Here is a 24,602-nt window from a genome sequence, read left to right as displayed (position 1 = left end):
TATTTATTAACATAGTACAACTATAGTCTAAGCGCTTTATAGCAATCTTTTCTAAGCGATTCTCTTCTATTGAGGTAGCGTATATCAGAAAATATCCTGCTCGAAATCTGAAACAGCGCGACGGAGGAAGTTTACAGAAGATCGCGGCCAAATCTTATTTATGTATATCAAGCAGTATTGTGTTTCTGTGGTGAATAAGGTTGACAGAGCTTCTGGGGAGAATCAGGGTAGGTGTTGTAAAAAAAACATCTTACGCGTATTACTTAAGTATTCTAATACGATTTTGAACAAGAATACGTTTTAGAGAGAAGAAAAATAAACAAAATAAATTGTTACGAGTACCTACACGTAATAATTTAGCAGAATATCAAAACATTTTTCACAATCGCTTAATTATATAGTCATATAGAAAGGTAATACTAATTAAAATATTTTTAATTTAAATAAATTATAATATCGCATTAAAATTGTTTTTGACAAACAGAGATACTCGCTTGACGATATACTTTCGTAATAAGATGTAAACGCGATACGTAATAGAGACAAGCTTATTGTTTCACTTGAAAGCTCGAATACCCTTAGTATATGTCGAGACGTGATCGCTGACGGTCGTACATTTGTCTCTAATAACTAAAAACTATACGTGATTGTAAACAGTTATCAGTTTTATAAGTGATACAAAATTAAATAATTTAGTATGGCCTAGCAACAAATATAAGACAATGGATAACATTGGTAGAGTATGAAAATTAATATTTAACAATTTTCACGGAAAATAATTTAAAATACAATTAGTGGTTTGACAAAACTGAAAATTTAAGTTATTTTAATGTAACTTTGTTTAAGTGTAATTAAAGATTTTTTGTTTTATACAAAGTGCAATTAAATTAATGAGGATACGAGGGGACATCTCATAAGTATGTTTTTTGTAATTTTAATTGTGTACATTGTTATAAATTTTCATGCATTGAATAATTTCAAGAATAACAAATTAAGGATTTACGGGAAATCATACACAATACAAGTAAATATAATCAATAAAATCAACAAAAAACAGTTACCTTTAGAAGCATTTTTCAATCGTCATCTTGCAAAATATATACATTTTTTAAATTATTATTTGTAGTATACATAAAACTACAAAACTATTTTGTATGTATTACTCATCCATTGTAAACTGAGATTTAAAATAATAATTATTGAAAGTTAAACGCATAAAATTATTATTTCTGTATACGAAGTATATCTCGAAATTTAGGTTTATAAATTATATTTATATTGACGCTGTATAAAAACCGAGGGTTTAGAACAGTTCTTCAATAAACTGGCTTTCTGTGTAGAAACGAATCACCAATAAATTTAAATAAAAAATGTATCTAGAACACTGAGAAGATATCTTAGGCTCGAATAAAACCTAGGCTTTACCATAATTACTTGGGGTTAATGGATCGGATTGGACATATCCTCCAGACCGGTAGAGGAGCCATCCACATGGAAAACATGTAGATCTAATGCATATGTAGATATAAGTAATCAAATGTTTTGAATATAAATGTATCATTAGATATTCAATACATCTGTTTTAAGAAAAGATGAAAAAAAAGTTGTTTTTTCAATTAGTAAATAGGATTATGACAGCGATACTTCAATGTTGTATAAATCAGCAGATAGACCTATACGTTTTGTTCACGGTTTGTTTTTTTTATTGAAATGGTAGGCAATTGAAGTGTTTAAATTGTGTGTTAAAAATATAGTGCAAACAATCACAGGCAACATATTAATATATAAAACTAACTGACCCCGCAAACTTTGTTATGCCATAAATTTTATTAACCCCCTTAATCTACCCCCCCTTATAACTTAGCGGTATGAAAATAGATTTTGGCCGATTCAAAGATCTAAAATCGGTCCAGCCGTTTCGGAGGAGTATTGTAACTAACATTGTGACACGAGAATTTTATATACAAGATTATGTATTTACGAAAGTTCGTTCATGTATGATGTAGCGTTTCCAGTTAAAACTATATGCTGCTATAAATTTTTAAGTGTAGTTCATGTAATCGTGGTACTGATAGTTTCATAATTTATTTTAAATATTAAAATGATAACGGAAATAACAAAACTAATTTACATAACATTTTTGTTATAAGCTTGCATTATCTAATATATAAAAATATTTTGGAAACTACTTAGTTACTGCAACTAATGTCTGAATTTAAAAGAGTATTGTGTCTGTAGTACGAATAACGGTACTGTGCGTCTCCATTCATCCCGGACAGCTCCTTTTTGGGAACACATATGTAATGGAACGTCCACTGCAGCCTTTACTTGGGCTATCCATGTCATAGACGATCTGCCTTAAAATCTCTTTATCTACTTTAAAGAATAACTTGATGTAATATTCTTTATGTATTCTTTATCATACAAAACATTGGCGAAATTAGTCTGTGTTATTTGGTATTAGTGAAATTCATCAGACCAAATTAGTAAATAAATAAATGTCTAGTACCTAATACAATAGTTTCATTTTTGAGTTTTTTATAATATTGTAGTGAGTAACAAATTCGTGCACCTATATAGTATTTTGAAACATTCTTGATTTTGATTGCTCCTATCAATATGACATGTTAACATACATAATGTTACAACGTTACTTAAAAACTTTTTACTTAACCTCGACCTCATTTGTATCGATGACTGTACGTTTTTATTTCTAGAATTCGTGATCAAAACTCTCTTTAAATGTATTGTGAAACTGTAGGGGTTTCCGTTGCACGCATTGTACGAGTATATGCATTAAAAAAATCTATACTTACTCGTATATTATTTATTACTTTGCTTCAATGCCTTATGGCGTGAGGTTTGTAGCTATACCCATTGAACGATTTGATTAATATATTTTAATTTGTATTAAATTATCCCGTTAATTGAGAATAGCGAGAGTACAGTAACAGCCTTGCAATTTAATAAAATCACTGATGTTTTACTTAATAAAACCTGTTCATTCATATTATTCACATGCTCCAAATAATAATTATTGAAATTACGTATTCGTTCGGTTTATTTAAATTGGAAAATATGCTAATAGATTGGTTAGTCCACAAACCTACATCCGACTGCAAGCGTCGGGTTTGAAAAATTAAATTTATTGCGCCATTTTCGCGTTGTGCAATAAATTATTAAGGCTTTATTTCCATTAGAGCGATTAATAATTGACAATAATGCAATTAAGATTATTTTAATAAATTAAAGAGTGTTATTTAAGTATACGAGTATACGTCAATTCTCGCTAAGATTATGAAATATTTTATTAAAAATTACTTTTGATTTTGTTTATTTTTAAAATCATTTGTGAAGTAAAATTAGATATGTTTTTAAGTAAGAAGTTCTCTTTCTTAAATTTCTCTGGAATAGAAACTAATATTGATTCAATTAATTATGTTGTTTGGTTATTCATGTTGATTATTCATTCATGTTGATTATTCATTGTTTGATATGTGACGTTATTTCACTTAAGCTTATTGTTTCTGATGTTAACTTATTTTGTAAGATATAATTGACACGCAAACAAAATTTTGTAAGACAAAACATTTTTAAATCGTACCGGTAGCTAGATTGATACTTATACGAACAGACCTTTTAACATTGCCATCTAGTATTATATAATGAATAACGATTAGTATGGCGAAACATTTCAATTAAATATTATGTTATAATAACTTAAAAAGGCCTAAATTAACCAATAAAAAAGTAGTTTCCAGTCTAATTAATATATCAAAATATAATATTATTAATTCGTTAGAACTTAATTAAATTGTACTTAAAATACTTTATAACTTGTCTATCTACTTTTTTATTTACTTTAAAAAGTAGAGCAATACTAATTATTATTTTATAAGTGTACGTTAGCAAGTATTACAACAAAAATAAACCCATTTTCATCCAACTGTAACAAAAAAGGAGAGTTGTGAGTTTGTTGATATAATTAAAAGTATAAAAATATTTCGATAAATGTATTGTGTGATATTATACGCATATATTATACGCTTGTTTTGGAAAAAACTGGTCATACAAATAAAATAAAAAATACTTAATATACATTATATAAACTATATCTAATATATTATATAAACTTCTAAATTAGGCATATGATATCTTAGTTTTTTCACTGTTGACTTGAATTTTTAATTTAATTTTTATTTAAAATAATTCAAAATATTTCTCAAAATTAATTATGATACATTCTTTTTTGAAATTACATAATAAAACATACTATATTATTCATGAATTAATTTCAAGGAAACCAATTATTTATTTAAATTTAAATTGAGTCTTATAATTGCTTTCCATTTCTCTCAAATGGCTGTAATAAACTATTATATCTGTATGAAAGTAAATACAAATTAGAAGATATATAAAAGTGTAAATTAACTTGTAATAACTATTAATATTATATTAAATAATAAAAACAAAAATAACTCGAGTTCCACGATTATTCGTCGTGTTAGGTTATAAAATAAAGAGATTATTTAAGAAAAAAAACTGTTAAAAGTAATTACTTTTACTTTAGTTTATAGATTCAAAGTATTTGTTTATATTTTTTTGAGTCATTTCATGGATTTTGCCTGAAATAAATGCTTATTATTATATAATTATATACACAATTAACATAACATAACATAACAATACACTTTATTTTACACCAAAACAGAAATAATACATATTATGGACTTAAACAGAGTATCATCAGGCACAAAGGGCGGCCTTATCGCTAAAAAGCGGTCTCTTCCAGGCAACCTAGGGGCAGAGGAGATGGTATTGTGTCAGTGTAGGTGTACAAATTGAGACATAAACGTTTGAATATATTTACTTATTTACATACATACATACGTAAACACATACATAAATACATACACATACATAATTAATTGTGTTTAATTATGTATCAGTTCGAAGTCTGGTCGCATAGTACTAGTATAAAAACTACCCTTGGCATACAATGAAGATATTTTTTATTAATGAATTAATATGAGATATATGTATTTCTTTGAATTTTAAATGAAATAGATAAATATATCGTTCGCTTAACGTAAAAACAATTTGTAAATGAAATAATTCTCAGACGATGATCTAAATTTCAAAAGATTCATTTCTTAATCTGAACCTAATTCTTAGACTTCTTCATAATGTAATTGTTTCTAAGTTATAAGTTAATTTGTGCTTATATTGTGGGAAAACGCTTTTGTGTTCTTAACTGTGAAGTATCACACTACAATGGGTTATGTAAGTTCGTGCCTTATTGTTACTTCAAAGCTAACTTGATTTCAAATATAAACGAAGAGATGCTTGAATTGAGCCTTTGCTTTTTTTATTTACCATTAACAGATTACTAAACTACCTACTTACAAACTAAGTCCAGATTAGAAACAATTTACAAAAAAAAAAAAAAAATTAAATATAGAATAATTTAAAAAAAAAAAAATGGTTTCCGTCAATTTTAATGGAATGCCCTTTTAGTTAGTCTATAAAAAATCTGCAATACCGATTCAAAAATATTGGGTCGACTATTTCATATAGCTATTAGGTTTTCTCTCTATAAGACTATCGAATTATCTTGAAATAATTTAGTATTAAGACTGTAGAATTATCATGAAAGAAAATTGTTGCGTTTTTACTACCATTGTAAATTAGAGTAGACAGCGCGCCACTCGCACGTAATCTCAATAAAAAGTATTACCTGGCAGCCTACATGACTCCATTTCGACATATGACTGTGGTACTCATACCGTAATTAAATGCTATTGAGGTAATTTTCCTTTAGATTACTGATAATTAGTACATAAAAAGATTGTAAGAGTGAGCTTGATAACCATCAAGGTAGGTTAAAAATTACTTTACATTGGTTAATGTAAAGTAATTTTTAACCTATCAAAATAATAACAAAACACTAATTATAAATATTTCCTTTTTATAGTGATAAGAGTATGAGTAATCACGTTATTGTACTGTCATCCCATAAGATAAAAAAAGAATTAAGACAGAAGATAATAACAATATAAACAAAGTCACGAGGAAAACTATATCGATAGTTTTGAAAAATCAATTTATTGTACCTATTATTTAATATTTCATCACATCATTATCATCATACCAGCCTTTCGCAGTCCACTATTGGACATAGGCCTCCACAAGCTTACGCCAAAAATGGCGTGAACTCATGTGTTTTGCCTATAGTCACCACGCCGGGCAGGCGGGTTGGTGACCGCAGGGCTGGCTTTGTCGCACCGAAGGCGCTGCTGCCTGTCTTTGGCCTGTGTATTTCAAAGCCAGCAGTTGGATGGTTATCCCGCCATCGGTCGGCTTTTCAGTTCCAAGGTAGTAGTGGAACTGTGTTATCCCTTAGTCGCCTCTTACGACACCCACGGGAAGAGAGGGGGTGGCTATATTCTTTAATGCCGTAACCACACAGCATTTTTAATATTTAGCGTTAAGTAATATAAACTTATTTTTTTCTCAGTCGATCTGTTGATGTCGATGAAGTTATCAGAGTAAGTCGAGGAAGCACCTGAGCCGGAACAATTTGTGATCTAAGAGCAATTCGAAAGTGAATCACGGAAATAACGATGTGCAAAATGAAATAAAAGCCATCATATCAAATTTAAATAATAATAAAAAGTGAGCGGTTATTATTTAGTGAACAGTAAACAGAAAAAAAATTTGGCTGTATATAAAAATGTTATTGTGATAAGGAGTAAAAAAGAAAACAAAGAAATAAAAATGGCTACCTGGTTGTTGTTTGCCGCTTTATTCTGCGGATATCAAGCAGCGGTTCTGCCTCCTCACTGGGCTGATGTGAAAAGAAATCCTTGCGCTGCTCATCCTAAGGGATGGTTGATGTTGTATTGGCCTTCAGATGGAAAATGTTACACTATATACAAGGTAAATATGTATTAATTTTTACTACCCATCTCTTTCTCTACTAGTTAATATTTCCGTGGAATAACAGGTAAAAACGTTGTAGGAATTTCGTTATTTTCCAAAATTAAAATGTATTAATAAATATAGGTATACAATTTATTCAATGCCTTTAACTGAATTTTATTGAATATTTTTTTTTTTCGATCAAAAATGATATCATGTATAATGTAAGAGTTAAGTAAGGTCCAGAGTAAAGTTGTGATATCACGTGTAATTGTGTGTAATTATTCAGTGAATGACAAAACAAAAAAAAAAAAATGGATTTTCTGTCATCCTTATCAGTATTACATATCATTTTATTTTAAATGATCACCTCTTACCGTTACCAAGATTACCACACTAAGAAGCTTCTTACTTTATTAAGTAATGTAGACACGAGCTTATATATTAAGTGTGGTAATATATTATATACATATATTGGCTTCTAGTAGTAAATCGTCCGAACAAAAAAAATAAAAAAATAAAATTTACCCAATGACACATGACGTGTTTAAAGTAAAATCACCTAAAAATAAACCCACGAGCTCAGTTGCAAAAAGTTTATAAACAAATACATTAAATTTGATACCGGTCCTGCGAGTTTTTTCGTGAGTCAAGACCGTGACCGATCAATTTACACGCCGTCACTTACTGACCCACTGAACTTAACTTGTTTATTTCATAATGTGTCTACGCGCAATAATTGCATTCTGTTAGAGAGATAACAATTGTATGAACAAATAAAAGATTTGAATTTTGATAGAGAGATATTGAACAAGTTAGCTTATTGACATAAAAAGCGTTTCTTACCTCATAGAGCAGAGAAAACGTACGTATGTTTGAATTATCAATTATCAAATTGAGAAAGTCAAAATTCTGGGTCAAAAGTTTAACTGTTATTTAAGCGTAAATAACGATTGAAGTTTTACTTTAACAATCTGTAAAAATCAATCAAAGTGTAGGTCAATAAATGTAGGTTAAAATACCTAAACCTTTTAAGTTATGTATTTTGTTGTTTAAATATAGCAAATTGAATTGTTTGAAGTGATGAGTTTTACATCTATGTAATTATAAGAGATTGGCTAGGCGTTTGAGGCATATTTCTTTCTCTACGCATTAATTGTACGTGGGAATGAAGTCTCCATAATGAACACTCGTCATACCTGACAGTTATATCTATTTAAGTACTTACATAAAAATGTCCTTTGTTATAATGTGCATGTTGCGCTTGCTTATATTAATATTATAGGGAGGAAAGATTTAATAAATAAAATTTTGTTTGTTTCTAATGTATAAATTAGTGAACCGATTTTCAAAAAAGACGAGTGTGTTTTCGACCACACCACTGAAGTAAAACTTATAACAAGTAATCTCTCTTTTTATCATCACTAACTTATATCTCCCTCTCAACTTCCGTTCGCCTCACCCGATCACACTTTTTATAACGCTCTCGTCACGCTTTCAACAGCTTACTCCCCCAAGTCAAGCGTACGTAAAGAAGTTTTACTTCAAAAATCTTTCACTGATAGGGTGCAGCTTTATCACTGAAAGACATAGACTATATTAGTAAAATAGTTTGATAGGAGAAGACGGAACTCAAAATCTTGTAATCCACACGTGCGAAGCCGAGAACGGCATGCTAGTTTATAATATAATTAAGGTAAAGTATGTAACTAACGTTTACGTAATTTTACTTTACATCTGCATTTCTGGGATGCGATTATCTTTATGGTGCTAATGCCTTTTATAATAAGGTTCATAAAGTTCAACACGACGCATAATATGTTACGCACGAGTGTGTTATGCTTACATCTGACGACACGATATAAATAGTAAATTGTAAACATTTCATTACACATTTTTAACGGTAACAAATAGCTGTCCACTTACAAATTTAGAATTATCCTTCTTTGTGTTTGCCTAGAAGAAAGGAAGAAAGGTTAAACGGGAAAATTAAACGATGCATTTGAATTACAAACAAAATTTTAACAGTTTTTGATGTCAAAAAGTTATATTTCTACATTACGACGCTAGAAATAAACGAGTCATTATTTATAAAAATCAAGTTAATGTATATAGTTTCGTAAGCCAGACTATCGTAATTGGTCGTATAAATCGTAACATAGCGCAGTCATCTATATCGTATCGCCACGTCTATAAGGGTTTTTCACCTTATTATTCAGGTTCAAGGGTCGCATTATGCAAGTCATATCTGATCGTGGGATCTGATAAAAGTAGACACTTATACTGTGTTGTCAAGTTTATATTATTCGCTTATTAGCGAGGTTATTTCTTGTAAACTTTAATTTGTTTTTTAGTCTGCGATGTCCTTGTATGTATTGTGATATAATAATATGTATTGAATGTTTCATTATAGGATAATAACTTTTCAGAATTCAAATTAAGGGATCTTTAAAGTATAAAATTTTATTTTATATTACCTTAATTTAATTTATTCGTTGCATTTAAACCTGTCTAACATGATAAAAAAAGAAATAAATGCGAAACGAAGGCGCACACGAAGAGTTCGTCATGATAATACATTATTACAATGTTGCAGCTGCTCTTTGACTTTTAACTACATTTTTATAATTAGTTTTTCGTAGTGGTCATCGTTTTAAGTAAATAGAAGTTAAAGACAGTCGGACAAAAAACTTCTTAGTGATATTAGTAGTAGGGTTGCGTCGGCACCGTATTTGGTCCAGAATTTTTATTATGTTTTATACTTTGTCCATTAAAACTATATGAATCCCTTTAAAAACAATAAATTCACCGACATTAGTGATTCTAGTCTCGGAAAAGTTGTAACCCTATAAATATTTTTATTCAGCGCGTGCATCGTTTAATAGCTGATTAAATCAACTGTAAAAAAAATATGGATAAAGTTTCAATCATTCGACTTTATTGGTTGGTGATAGTGGTGATAGTCGCTTGTAATTTATTAAAGTTTACCTCTTTTTAGTCTCAAACATGGTTTCCGCGTTTAATACCGGAATCTATGTTTATCGATTATACAAAAATGTGACAAAATTAGTAATTTCCTTGTGTTTTGTATAATTAATTTACTGAATTAAAAAATACAATTTGTCAATGACTACAAATAACAATTTTTTTAAATAAAAAACGGGGTTCTGTTACAAATACACAAACGCACACATTAGATTTGAGACTTGAAGCGTCTTTACAAGCAGCGTGAATGCCAATTACGCCAATGGGCCAGTCAAAATATAATTTTCCAAAGATCGTTGGAACAGTATTGTTATTTTAGACGAATTAATTTTTGTCATAATATTTAGTATACTTATTAGAAGATACGCATATAACTACATGGTTTAATGGTGTTGACGAATATTACCTTCTAATGAATAAAGGAACGAAATCTTCATAGTTGCTTTGTGTGAATTAATTTTACGAATCTTTCAAATTAAGTGCAAATTATTGCATGGTTTGGAGTTTATTCTTTACATCATGTAAATTTTGTGTTTGATCCGCTACTAATAAGTAATGTGCGTTCGTGTTCTGTGTAGCTAAATCGAGGTCACGTCGTTTTACGTATAATAAATTATAAAATAACTTAATTTCAGAAAGGATATCCATGTCCAGACACCCAGGAACTGAGCCCTGGTCGACTGGGCGGTCGGACGGTGGCGGAGTGCAAGTGCCCGCCAGGTACCGCTCAGTTGCCACACACAAAAACTTGCCACAAGCTGTTCCAACGGGGACCATGCCGGAATGGGGAGTACTTCGCTCCCGTTGAAGAGTCATTTAACATGCGAGGGTAGGTAAGCATCTAGACGCCAAGAGAATTATATCTGTGTTTATTACGAACGCGGCCGGCACGCCTGCAACACCAGAAGTATAACACACCAGAAGTATCACGAGCGCGACCTAAATCCCGACCCGCTTCATGAGCTCTGGCCACCTTACTCACCACAGGAACACAGCACTGCTTGAGAGCTATGCTATTTAGCTGTGATATTCTGTAACATTCAGGTCCTCCCTTAGTTGGCCTGTTCCTCCTGTAACCTCAATAAATATATGTAGATTGTAAAATTCAATTCGATTGTATTTTTTTAAAAATATATGTTACATCAGAACTTTTGACTGGTGAACCGATTTCGACAAATTTTATTTTAATTGAAAGGTGTTGCGTGTCATGTGGTCCCATTTAAATTTAATTGAGATTTGACAAGTGCTTTTTACAGTTATATCTAATAATGCGTGTTTTTTACTTGATTGTATTTTCGTCACCCGACGTTGTATTAAGCCGCATAACTTTTCACTGGCTTTATCGATTTTGATGATTCTTACTTTAATCGAAAATTAAATTTTATCGAGATCTGATCGCTAGTTTTTGAGTAATCTTTGATAATGCGTATTTACTTGACTATTTTTTCGTCTACCTACGTTGTATTACTTGTCGATGTGATTGAAGTCGGTTTTATTTTTGTTTGCGAGCAAACACAATTATCTCTTTAATTGATAATTTTCTTTGGTCGGATAAATGGTCAGACTACGGAATCTCAGTAATAAAGGTCTTTCGGCTATCTTTGAATGCGGAAACACAACATTGGCATAAAGCTACATTGTTTGGATGCGCTTATCTCTAGTGTTGTTGTATTGTCTTGCTAAATTCTTCTTGCGTTAGATAATATACATTTTTCACCCTTTTGTGGTTACGGCAAGGAGGATTTTTTTTTTTTTTTTTTTCATTTTAATTATCGTTTATAAAAGTAGTAATACACGAAATATTAAAAAGAAATAGCAACAAAAAACCACTAAGGTTTTAAACTGTGCTATCTTAGTCTAATTATACACATTCATTATTTATAACGGTTACAGACAATGTTCAAATTCTTTTAATAAGAAAATAAGAAAACAATTTGTAATATTATAAATAAATACAATAAAATACAATTTAAGTAAGTAAATGTTTAGTTCAAAATATTTAAGTAATGTTGTTTTAATTTATTTTTGATATTTCTATTTGAAATACTTTTGCATAAATCTACGGGTAGGTTGTTAATAAGTCGAGGCACAATATAAGCAGTTGTACGCTCACCATACATATTGTTAGCGCGCTGTGTACGTAGTTGTCTCTCAGTGATCGCCCGTGTGCATACAGGATGTTCAATAATATTTTTTGATGACATATTGAAAAATTGTTCTTTAAGCAATATAAAATTTACTTTGGAATGTACTGGTAAAATTTTACAATGCTTAAAGAGCCCTGATTCGTTATTGGAAAATTTACATTTTATTTTTGGTGACACTATTGTTTTTAATATTCTTAATTGGAGATTATATATTTTATCGAGGTAAGTTTTATACGTGCGGCCGTAACTACTAATTCCGTATTGTATATAGGATTCTCCTAATGCGTGGTAAAGCATAATTTTTAATTTGAATGGTATACGACTTTTAAGTATTGTTATATTTGCAAGAAATTGTCTTAGTTTGTCACACACTAGTTCAATATGGTGAATCCAGTTAAACTTGTTATCTATTGTAAGTCCAAGATATTTCTGTGTTTGGGTAATCTCTATAGTTGGGCATTTACAATTTGCTTTATTTTTTGCGTGAAGACAGTCATGGTTATGAGCAATCAAATTTTCTATAGGACATTGTTTAATATATGGAGACTTAATAATCAGTAGTCTTGTTTTACTTGCATTGAGCACTAGACCAGAGTCATGACACCATCGTGTTAGGGCATCTAGGTCGACTTGTAAACTGCTTATAGCGGCTTCGAGATTTCTATTAGCCATAACAAGACATGTATCATCCGCGAACTGGTAACATGTACTATTAGTGATACAGTTGTTAATATCATTTACGTAAGTTAAAAAGAAAAGTGGACCCAGCACAGAGCCCTGAGCTGTACCCTCAGTCACAGATATATGTTTACTGCAAATATTATCTACTTTAACAGTAAAGGTTCGGTTATCGAAGTAATTTTTGCACCAGGTCAGTAGTGGACCACGTACTCCACAATTATCTAATCTGTCAACTAGCTGCCGATGTACCAATGTATCAAAAGCACGGGAGAAATCAATAAAGAGAGCTAAGACAATTTTTTTGTCATTAAGATGTTTGTTGACTTCGTCGGTAAACCTTGACAAAAGGAATGAAGTGCTTTTACCCGACTGAAATCCGAACTGATTTTGATTGATTACATTATATTTTCTGTAGAAACTATTTATCTGTTCTGATACATATTTTTCAACAATTTTATCTATGGAAGATAGGAGTGTTATAGGGCGATAATTTGAGTAATCATTCTTTTTAACTTTTTTATGAATTGGTCTTATACAACCTATTTTTAGAGCATCCGGGTAATGACCACTTTCAACACTACGATTAATTAAGTCTGAAATTGAGCCAGAAATGTTGTCGCCTATAACTTTAATATCGGAAATATTAATATTGTCCAAGCCTGGAGCTTTTCTTGGGTTTAATTGTTTAATTATTTTATTGACACATTTTGCTGATGCTCGTTTGAACAATATACTTAAGTCCAAAGTTTTAGCTATAGAATCAGATAACTTTAAATTACATTTTGGAATAATGTCTTTAACTGCTCTGTCAAATGTTCTTGCAAAGTTCTCGGTCATGTCTTTGGTATTAATACCCTGTGCATCGAAGGCTCTATGTATAGCCATATCTAATGATAGTGTTATTCTTCCTAACATTTCGTTAACGATTTTGTATATTTTTCTTGTGTTTCTAAAATTATTATTAATATATTGTACGTAATAATTATTTCTTTTGTATTCTAAAAGTTTATGAATTTTATTTCGAATTTTGTTATAATCTAATTTAATTTTTGGATCTAGACTATTTTTCCACTTAGAAAATATATAATCTCTCTTATCACAAAGCCTGATAATATTGTTATCTATCCAGGGCGAACTAAATCTTTTTAAGCCTATTCTTGTCTTTTTAAAAGTACTTTTATTACTTGCTGTCTTTTTTGCATGATCAAAAGAAGCATAAATAAAATTTAAGATTTCGTTGGGACTTTTCATACTTTTTGTTTTAGACCATTCTACTTTTTTAAGTTCCTCATAAAAAGTGCTGTAATTTATAATCATTTTCGAATCAACCTGTATGCATCTTGGCGCCGAGAATGTGTCGTCGACACAGGCAAATATTATTCCTCGATGGTCGGCCAGTACGACGTCGAGAACTGCCGCGAACTTATGCCCAGTTGGAAAACGTGCAAATATGTGATCAATACATGATTTGGTAACAATTTTTTTTTCTTACCTCAATCCGGGTAAAGTCTGTTATTCCACACATTAATCCATGTTCACACAGTGCTCCTAAGTATGAATGCTTATATGCTGAAGTATCTTGTAAATTAATATTCATGTCACCAATGAGAAGAAAGTTCTGCTTTGAATTAAATTTACTTATGTGGTTATTAAGTTCCGAGATAAATACTTTTATGTTTGTACAAGGCGGTCTATAAATTGCACTCACAACTACATCATAATTTGAATTTATTTTTAAGGTACCAGTAAGATTTTCAAAAGTTTTTGTGTTTTGTTCTATTCGTGTAAATTTTATATGGTTCCGTACATAAATAATAATCCCACCACCTTTTTGGTTCTTTCGCAGATGTGAGTATAATTTATAGCCGGCTAAGTTGTATAGGTTAATTACATTGTCAGATATACCAACTTCTGTTAAGACAATAAGGTCTAATGGATAAGTACAACTTTCAATAGTTTGTTGCAATTTCGTAAAGTTCTTTATAAGCGATCGGATATTAAAATGTAAACATGCTAATTTTAGTTTAGTATTTGATGCAATAAGTTTAAAGAAATTATTTGTGGAATGACAATCAAATATTTCTTTTACACTCGTATTTATATCCATAATTTTCAAATTTTATATATGTAATAAATAGCTCAGATGACTTACAAAGGTGTTGACACTTCTGGTTGTTTCTCAAACTGACCAGAACATAACTTTTCAACTCGTTTAATATCATCAAATGTACGGATATAGTAAATTTTACTATCATTAGACATCCTCGCATAAACTCGTCCGTTCCTGCACCATACATACTTACAAGTTTTGTTTAGTAACTGTGTTTTAGTTTTATACAATAATGATTTTTGGAACTTTGTTAACGCCTCCCTAATGTAAATAGGATTTTCATGTTTTTCTATCGGAGTGTTTGAAATTAGTTGACCCACGGTGAGGCGATGTTTCTTCCCGGCTTCTAACCATTGGTGCTGGAGTATCTTTGACTTTAGCTCAACGAGAATCGATCCTGGCTTTTCCTTGGTTCCTGGTAGTCGTAGCGCTGACTGGATATTCTTATCTTCAATATTAAGTTGTATAGCCATATTATGAACAACTTTTCCTACATCATTAGTTGGTATTTCTGGTAAGCCAGCTATCTCTAGCGATGAAGTGAGAAATTTTTGTTCGAATTCGTTCAAGCTGTTTTCCAACGAATTAACCCGTAACTCGAGGTTCTTGTTTTTATTTAAAAGATCATAATTTTTGTTCTCTAGTTCTTTTATTTTACTGTCTTGTTTTTTAATATTCTGATCCATTTGTGAAATTTGATCACTCAAAAACTCAAGTGAACTTTCAAGGCCTTTGATTTCATTGCGAAATGTCTGTTTTACCTCTCGGCTTATATCCTGAATCAATTTTTTAGTATTAAGGACTGTAGCGGTTTCCGGAATTTCAGCAGCTTCGTAGTAGTCCTCTTCATCGACTTCTTCTGGAATCACAAAGGAAGACCTGTGTGAGATGTTCTTTAAACAGTCCTCACAGCTCCATTCTATTCCTACGGAATTTTTTAAAGTATTTAGCTGTTTATTTGATAACTTCGAGCATGTTGCATCTGCGTGTACTATTTTGTCACATCTACTGCACTCAAGTCCGGGAACTTTTTTTGTAATATTTTTTTTACATTTAACACACTTTTTGATTGTCATGGTTGAGAATCATTAAATTATAATAGCTATTATATTTATTTTAATTTTATATTTTAGGTAAGTTTCTGAAAACGTATAACGTTGCCTAGCAACCACATAAATAAATATGTATATATATATGATAAATATGTATTTTGCTAAAATTTTCAATCGTTAATAAAATATCAATCAAGTTAATTTTTTTTTAATTTTTAGTTGACGATATTTAATGTTAATGCATTTTGAAATAAAAAATTGAATAAAGTAATTATAATTTTATAAGAAATAAATTGAGCTAAGTAGGAAATGACTTTTTTATATTATTTTTAAGTGTATGATGTGTTTAGAAATACTTATGTATTAAAATGATTAAAAACAAAGGAAATTAGTTTAAAATCACTTATGTTTTACGTATTCTTAAATGTTGATATGTAAATAAAATGAAAAGTATATATATACGAAATTTTCTACGCGAATTAGTTGTCTTAACAAAACAGTGACGAGATTGCCACAATAGAACTGTTAACGGTTTTACCAGAAATAAATATGGTCATGATCTGAGGTAAGTGTGACTAATCCGTTATGTTTTATATTCCAGTGAACGTCAAGGTATGTGCGTGAGGCCTCAGGCGTGCGCGGACGAGACCTTGTTGTATTGGCCACCCGATGGTCGCTGCTACTACAGACTCACCCAGGGTCCGTGTTACCCCGGTTCTATATTAGATATAGGGGAGGATGGGCTGGCTAACTGCACCGTAAGTTATTTTTTTTTCAATTTAAATTATGTAGTTTATATGTATGTATGAATGTAGATAGGACATTCAAATTGAAAATATTTACTTTTGTAAGTAATTTGAAATAAAAATGAGTGTGCTTTAGACCACGCGACTGAAGTAAAACTTACAAAACGTAACTCTCTCTCTATCTTCACTAACTTATATCTTCCTCTCAACTGCCATTCGCCTCCCCTGATCACACTTTTCGTAAAGCTCTCGTACCGCATTCACCGGCTTACCCCAAGTCAACCATAAAAGTATATTTATGTATAAGTAGCGATTTCTTCCAGTCTACCTTTAGGTAGAGGATAATAATATAGGAGTAAAGAAAAAATGAAAAAGATTAAAAAATGGAATGGAATTATCAAAAATGGAATGTCTGATCTGTTAATTACACGTGTTTTTATGTAACTTAAATTTGGAGAATTTTACACACAATGTTACCTGATGTTTTTTTATAAATACAATTTTTAAATTACCGTCAATTTAAATTTAAAATATTTATCTTTAAATGTCAAAAATAATATTATCTTATTATATATCTTATATATATATATATATATAACTATCTATCTCTTAAATATATTATCTTAGGCGGCGGTGAATTGTAAATGTTATAAAAACTTATTTTAAAGCTATAAAAAAAGTAAAAAAAAGTATTGTGTAGTATTATGTAAGTATTGTCAAGTAACTAAATTGTTTCTTTCAGTCATGATGTAATGATTTAAAGTGAAGGAGGAGGTTCTCTATTTGATTATATGATTTTTTAATCTCTATCAGGTGTACATGATAACAATCAGGACCGACGGCTTAACGTGGTCTTCGAAGCACTGTCGGGAGACGCACAAGGACAGACATCTAAACCGGAGAGAAATATTTGTACAAATACAATTTTTTTTTATATCACTAGTGCGGCAAACAAGCGTACGGCTCACCTGATGGTAAGAGATTACCGTAGCTTATAGACGCCTGCAACACCACAAGCATCGCAAGCGCGTTGCCGACCTAATCCCCGATCCCCAGAGGAGCTCTGGTCACCTTACTCACCAACAGGAACACAATACTGCTTGAAAACAGTATTATTTAGCTGTGATCTTCTGTAAGGTCGAGGTACTACCCCAGTCGGGCTGTTCCGTATTTTGAGCAGGAAATTCCTGCTGTGCCCTACCTCAGTTAAATATCTCACAAATCGTCGGTGTTTTAGGCGACTACTCGCACCACCTAATGTTCAGTCTCGTGCTCCAGTGCGGACCAGACAGCCCTCACTACTGGCGGGCGGACGGCGGATGCTACGCGCACTACAGCAGGGGCCCCTGCGAGCGCGGCCAGCTGTTCCTCCCGGGCGCCCGCTGCGGCTGCGAGGCGCACCTCCCGCACTACCACAACGGCACTAAAGGATGTTATGAACTTGGTGAGACCCAAACTAAACCAGATTAGATGTTAAGTCTTGGTTAAAAATAAATTTCATTATTTTCAAAATACAAAATCTATACATGTATATAAATAAAATTTGAGTGTCTGTTTGTAATATTGAAAACCCCATTTTACTTAATGCATATGGATGTATACAAGGTACGTATATCAAAATAACATTTTTTAAATTTTTTTGTCCGTTTGTTCCTAGTAATATTTGAATCGGCTGGACCGATTTTGACGGGACTTTTACTGGCAGATAGCTGATATACTAAGGACTAACTTAGGCTACTTTTATTTTAGAAATTTATTTACTTTGTATAATAACTCTGCGAAGTGAACAATTATTTATTTTTAAATTCCACCTGGATGAAGTCGCGGGCACAGCTAGTACATAATAATAGTTTATGCAACTGTCATATAATGACGGGTATTAAAACACGAGTGTGAGTTTATAAAACGAGCGCAGCGAGTTTCATAATAGTAACGAGTGTTTTAATACCCGTGTTATATGCAGTTGCATACACTACTTTATCTTCACTAATGCAATTAATCAAACAACAAGAGTAAAAGCTGACAATAGTTTATTTATAATAATTGTTCAAATTTTGGATGGTACAATTTTGAAAGTTAATGTTAATTATTGATCCAGCAGCTGTAGCGGTCGCGGGACAAGCAGTAGAGCTTGTAGACGGAGTCGGAATAAGTTATTATATTCTTTTTCATATAATTTTCTAGATTTTTCTGGCAAAAGATTGTGGGTTAATTTTGTTGCCAATTCTAGAATATCCGGAGGCGTACAAATATCATCGTCGCTATCCATTTTTAACTTTTAATTTATTAAATTAAATTCACGCGTACGTGTATTGTCATAGTGATTTTGCCGCCATTAAAATCTAACCAATGAGAGCGCAGCTGCGCGCATGCGCGCGCTGTTATAATGAGATTTTACGATATCGATGTGGATATTATACCATCATGTGAAATTGCTTAAATTGAGTGTTTTGTTGTCTGCGCTATAACAGTAGTAATTATAAGTCAAGTATTGGAAACATAAGTAGAATGTTACAACATTAGTGTAGATAAATGTGTTTTACATACGGTCGTGGCTAAACTAGCTGCGCTGTTTAATATTTTTTTAGTGTCTTATGTTTTTTCCTTATTATTTTTATTTTCCTTATAAATATATTTTATTGGGATTTTACTCATTAAATTAATTAATTTACACTGATTTTTAATTTTATTTATTGATTTGATTTAATTTACACTGAACAGCAGCATCCAGTGAATGCCTATAAAAAGAAGTACAATAATTATTGTTTACCTAACTATTATGTATAAAACATTTATTTTGAATATTCTGTTGGTTGTTCTTGATAAATAAATAAATAAAATAAATAAATTTTAGTTGTCACTAATTATTTGCCAAAGAAAATAGTTAGGTAAGCATTTTCTAATTACCTTTAATGTGACTAGATGTCACTCTTTTGTTTCATTAGTATTCCGATTACGCTTATGGGTATAATGTAAATTTTATGTTGTTATTTGAATTTAAATCTTACCCATTTTGGTGATTCGGCAGACATTTATGTAAAGCGTCGCAATAATATCTATATTTTAAACAATTCCAGACACTCTTGGACCTTGCCCAAAAGGTCATTTGTTCGTAATATCCGAGGTGTCAGAGAGCGGGTCGCGGGCGCAGTGCCGCTGTAAGAACTTCCACACGCGGGCGGCTGACGGAGCCTGTTACAGGCTCTACACCAGAGGACCTTGTGGGCAAGATGAGATGATTTCTAGGGGAGGACGGTGCACCAAGGTGAGTTAGGCGTTGATTTAGCACGGTTTATAGTATTTGGCCTTACAATGATGTCTGTTTATAGTAAATGGTCCGTGATAGGTGATGATGACGCTGATTTCTTCAAACGATTTTCTAAAAATCTTGGTAAACGTAATTCTTATGATATTTACGATAATATTTTTGATAAAAAAGATAAACCAAGCAATAAAATCTCTCTAAGTTCCACGATAAATTAACTTAGGAATGTATTAAACAAAGGTGTTTATAGCTAGGGTGGTCCGCCTGATGGTAATGAGTTATAGTCTTTAAACCCTTCCTATACTTATGAATATACACTGCTGGTAAGGCAGTGCATCCTCAGGATCTCTGTTTAGCGTATTCGAATATAATACTGCTCGAGAGAGGTATTTTTGGCTGTGATTTAGGTAAAGTTTATATACTTCTTCGGACTCCTCCAGTTTTTAAGCAAGGTAATATATGGGTGCGAAAATTTCTCTGCGACTCGATTAAAAAAAAATATGACTAGGTCTGACCGAACCCGTAACCGCCAGCGCAACAGCCATAAACCAGTGCTGTGATCGTTGCGCCAACGTGGCGTCGTGTTGTGCCCTGCCATAGTAACGATATATCTGTTTATGATATAAAAATAAAGGAGGTACAAGTACAAGGTTTCGTAAGAACAAAAAATAATCTGATATTTAAAAAATAGATTATCTTTCACATTCCATTGATCAGGCCATTGTTGGCGTAGTTTTTAGAAGCCCTACTTTCTGCTCCGCGGGCTATGGGTTTGATCTCCGCTTGAGCCTGGGTGTAATAGTTATATTTATATATGCATTCACGGTCACAGGACATCACATGGATTGTGCCTGTTGCGTAGGCGGTTTCGATCCCCGCCATACAGGTGTTTGCCATAGTCTGGGTGTTTGTGCAGTCCTTGTGGGTCTCCTCGCCGTGCCTCGGAGAGCACGCTAAGCCGTCGGTACCAGTTGTCATCATGTACACCTGACAGCGATCGCTACTCATAGTAGGGAATATATGCGGGTTGCATTGGAGCAGCGTGGTGGATTAAGCTCTGATGCCCAGTTGTGGGAAGGCACAAGCTGCAGCGAAGCGTAAGAAGTAATCGCTTCACAAAATAAATATAAGTGAAGCGCGTGTGTGCGTGTAAATATAAGTGAACACCGCCCCCTCGGCAAGGGCGAGGTCCCCGCGTTCTGACGGCTCGCACGCGCCCGGCGCGTAGCGGACCGTCCGTGAGCCGTCTCAGCGCTCCGCATAGCGCCTCCTCCACTCCGACGACGCTCTAAGCCGAGGTGCGATCTCGCTAGGAGACACCCATAGGGCGTGCGTTTTTCCCCCCAGCTCTCCCAGAGGGCTCCCCATCTTCCTTCGCGGCCGGTGTCTTTAGTAAAAGCCGATACAACAGCACTCCACAATTCGACAAAAGAAAAAAAAAGAAGAAGAAAAACAAGCGCGTGCCGCAGGTGCCGTGCGCGCGCGGTCTCACCGGTGACGTTGTAAAGGCCGACAACAGCACTACAATTCGAAAAAAAAAAGAAAAAAAAAGAACCAAGCCTGTGCCGCAGGTGCCGTGCGCGCGCGGGCGGCTGTACGCGCCGGCGCGGCGGCGCTGCTACCGGCCCGGCGCCGCGGAGCCGTGCGCGCGCGGCCAGCTGCTGGCCTACGACTTCGGCGCGCGGCCCGCGCTCGACGGGCTCAGCCACAACGGCGTGTGCGTGTGCGCCGCCGGCCCGTGCGCCGGCAAGCAGGTACGCTCGCTACTGTACTGTTGTATTATTAACCGACCCCGAAAGAGGACGAGCTTCCTCAATTTTATTTTATTGTAGTAATTGCATTTGTACCATGTATTTAATTGGATTTTATTTTTATTGACTAGGTTTAAATTTATTTATTGGTTTTAATTTATTTTATTTTTAATGAAAATTATTGAATTGACGAAATTATTATAGTTTTTATTAATATAGATTATGTAATTTGACTACGTATTGTGAATTTTTAGTGATGACTTAGTTTTGTTTTGTTAAATAAAATAATAGAATTGAATGTGATGTCAATTTTTGTATTTTTATCTTCATATGACATATATTTAATACGACTAACGATAATATCCTGTAATGTTAGATGTATGATGGAATAAATAAATATATAAATTCGACCGTATATATTTTTTATGTATGTTCGCGTTTCTGAACTGATCTTAATGATTCTTTTTTTTCATATGTACGATTTTTATTTTTGTATTACCCACACATTAGGAATTCTAAACATTTTTGAATATCATATCGAACCCGCGTCTCCGACTGACCGTGTCGGCGCTCTAGCCAATTAAGCTAGGGAACGATGTACCCGCTAGATCGCCCGATAGATAGGTTCGCTTAAACCGAATATAAAAATCATCATATCAAAAATTTCGATCTAGCGGGTACATCGTTCCATAGCTTAATTAACTAATACTCCTTAAGAATCGATTTTCGTATAAGGTCCCCGGTATGGAAAAATATGAAGAGTAAAATCTACTAAACGAATGATCTCGATACGTTTTTGTTAACACCATTTATCTGTACCCAAAAGGATTCCGATAGATGGCGTTAAGACGTTTTCGTTTATTTACCATTTGATTTGGTATTAATCTTTTTCTTAGACTAGTAAGCCTTTTTTGTGCCTTTAAATTTATTTATTACTTTGTTGCATAGACATAGTAAAACATTTTTTTATATTAAAAAACACAGTCTGCTTCCATATTACAGCGTGAATGTAGTTTAGACACACGCTAGGTCACAAAGTAGAATTTTCATCTACTCAACATGTAGTAATTATACAAAGTAGAATTTATAGGTAGATACTGTATTTTAGTCATTGGTAAGTTTAATAAAATCAATGTTCTTATAAAAGCTTGTGGAAGTAGTTTAGGTTATTTTATTTACTTACTAATTATTAAAAAAAATCAGAAAAACAAAGAGGAAAAAATAAATATAAATAACAGCTTTATATTCTTAATTATATATATATCGTGGTCTGGGCGGTCTGTAATTATATAGTTTCTGGATCGGTGACATAAAAGAGCTTACCTTCTGTTAGTCAACAAAGTTCACACAAATATACACACACCCACAGACACACTAATACTACACAAATATTTGAATACATTATCAGTAATTTATAGTATGAGTGGGAGTGTGTGATCAGTAATGTGTATATCAATATTTTAGGAAGCATCGTGTTCCGATCGCAAAGGCGCAGTAATATTCAACGGAGCGTGTCACATCCAGCACACGCAGGGTCCTTGTTCTGACAACTCCTGGCTAGTTAAAGATACCAACGGACGAGTATCCTGTCAGTGCAGACCTGATATCACGACGACAGAAGACTGTTCTACCGAATTAGTGAACAGTTGACGAGAATTATTATGAAGATAATGCCACTGAGTCGTATTTAGGATTATCTAAAAGGTAAAAGCAAGAACGCGACTAGAGTGTGACATTTTCAGTTATTTGAAGGGCTTTTGGTTAAAACATAGTTTTAATAAAGTAAAAATGAATTGTGTGGTTTCGGTTTGTAGGCATTTAAATACCTTATTTATATTATACTTGCAAGAATAAGTGCTAATAATGCTACACGGTCAGTTTATGCGAATATAGGCGCCGGCCATATTGGCCTTGGCTGCTCTTTCATGCGTCTTTCACTTTATCCCCACTCTGTGGTCAGTTGTAATGCGACATGCGATAGATGAACGAAAATTTTGGATAGATAGAATAAAAGTTTTACTTTAATAACAAATAAAAGTTAATAAGCAAGAACTTGTATAGAGAAGTATAATCTACATTTTATTTGAACGGTTTCTAGTTCAATATTAAGAAAAATGTTTAGTTTGTACATACGCTTATTTGATATTCTGGATATTGTGTTATTGTCTTAGTTATATAGAGTACTTGGAGTTAGTACTGTGAGATTTGAAGAGAGAAGTTGGATCTTTGAGAAAAGGTAGGTGGGATTGTTATAATTGTTCAATTATATAAAGAGATTATTTTCTGAATATTTCAAGTATTTAGTTTGTAGTCGATGAAAACCGAAAACATTTATGATATAAGTATTATAAATGCCTTCGGTTAGGACGTCTGAAAGGATGTTGAAACAGTTAAGAGGAATACTATTTTAACTTAAAAAATATATATTATAAAGTCTATATTTTTAATCTGTGTTGCAGGAAACTAACTCTACTGACTGTATGTAGAATATGTTATATGTCTGTTTACATTATTGTTATTGTCGAATTTATATATTATATTATGTATAAGTTGTATAAATGATTTATTTCTTATTGCAGTATCAAAACTATTTTTTTTAAATTATTTTTACAGTAGGGTTATATCGTGCTATACGATATTTTGTAAGCAACACGATCTGGTGTTCTAGTGCGTGTAGTCGCCTAAAACACCGAGGTTTTGCGGGTTCTATTCCCGCTCGTGATGGAATATTTGTAATTGTACAAATATTTCTTTCCGGTTTAGATGTCTGTCCTTGTGGGTTTCCCCGCCGTGCCTCGAAGAGCACGTTAAGCCGCCAGTCCCGGTCGTTATCATAAATACCTGATAGCGTTCGTTACTCACAGATCATACCCGCTAACCCACAGTTGAGCTGCATGGTGGATTAAGCTTCAATCTCAGACCAGCAGTGGGATGTTACAGGCTG

The 24,602-nt window shown here is 32.7% G+C and overlaps 1 protein-coding gene across 1 annotated transcript; it reads left to right on the top strand.

Moving 5' to 3' along the window:
- Positions 1 to 586: 586 nt before the first annotated feature.
- On the top strand, positions 587 to 23,308 carry LOC123670428. The gene is made up of 8 exons (XM_045603924.1): positions 587 to 735; positions 6,518 to 6,939; positions 10,542 to 10,735; positions 16,498 to 16,654; positions 17,921 to 18,086; positions 19,720 to 19,907; positions 21,479 to 21,665; positions 23,127 to 23,308. Exons 2-8 carry the CDS (start codon positions 6,778 to 6,780, stop codon positions 23,306 to 23,308), a joined length of 1,236 nt encoding a protein of 411 aa, XP_045459880.1. The 5' UTR covers positions 587 to 735; positions 6,518 to 6,777.
- Positions 23,309 to 24,602: the final 1,294 nt, after the last annotated feature.

The sequence above is a fragment of the Melitaea cinxia genome, chromosome 4 (genome assembly GCF_905220565.1).
Source record: "Melitaea cinxia chromosome 4, ilMelCinx1.1, whole genome shotgun sequence".
Lineage (NCBI taxonomy): Eukaryota > Metazoa > Arthropoda > Insecta > Lepidoptera > Nymphalidae > Melitaea > Melitaea cinxia.
Note: the sequence above shows the minus strand (reverse complement) of the source record. Positions and strands in the feature narration are given on the sequence as shown.

Excerpts from the sequence above, each read along its gene's own strand:
- LOC123670428 (XM_045603924.1), top strand. The coding sequence starts at position 6,778 with ATGGCTACCTGGTTGTTGTTTGCCGCTTTATTCTGCGGATATCAAGCA. Across the intron at positions 16,655-17,920 it reads ATGGGCTGGCTAACTGCACC|TGCGGACCAGACAGCCCTCA; the intron begins GTAAGTTATTTT and ends CTCGTGCTCCAG. Across the intron at positions 19,908-21,478 it reads GGGGAGGACGGTGCACCAAG|GTGCCGTGCGCGCGCGGGCG; the intron begins GTGAGTTAGGCG and ends CCTGTGCCGCAG.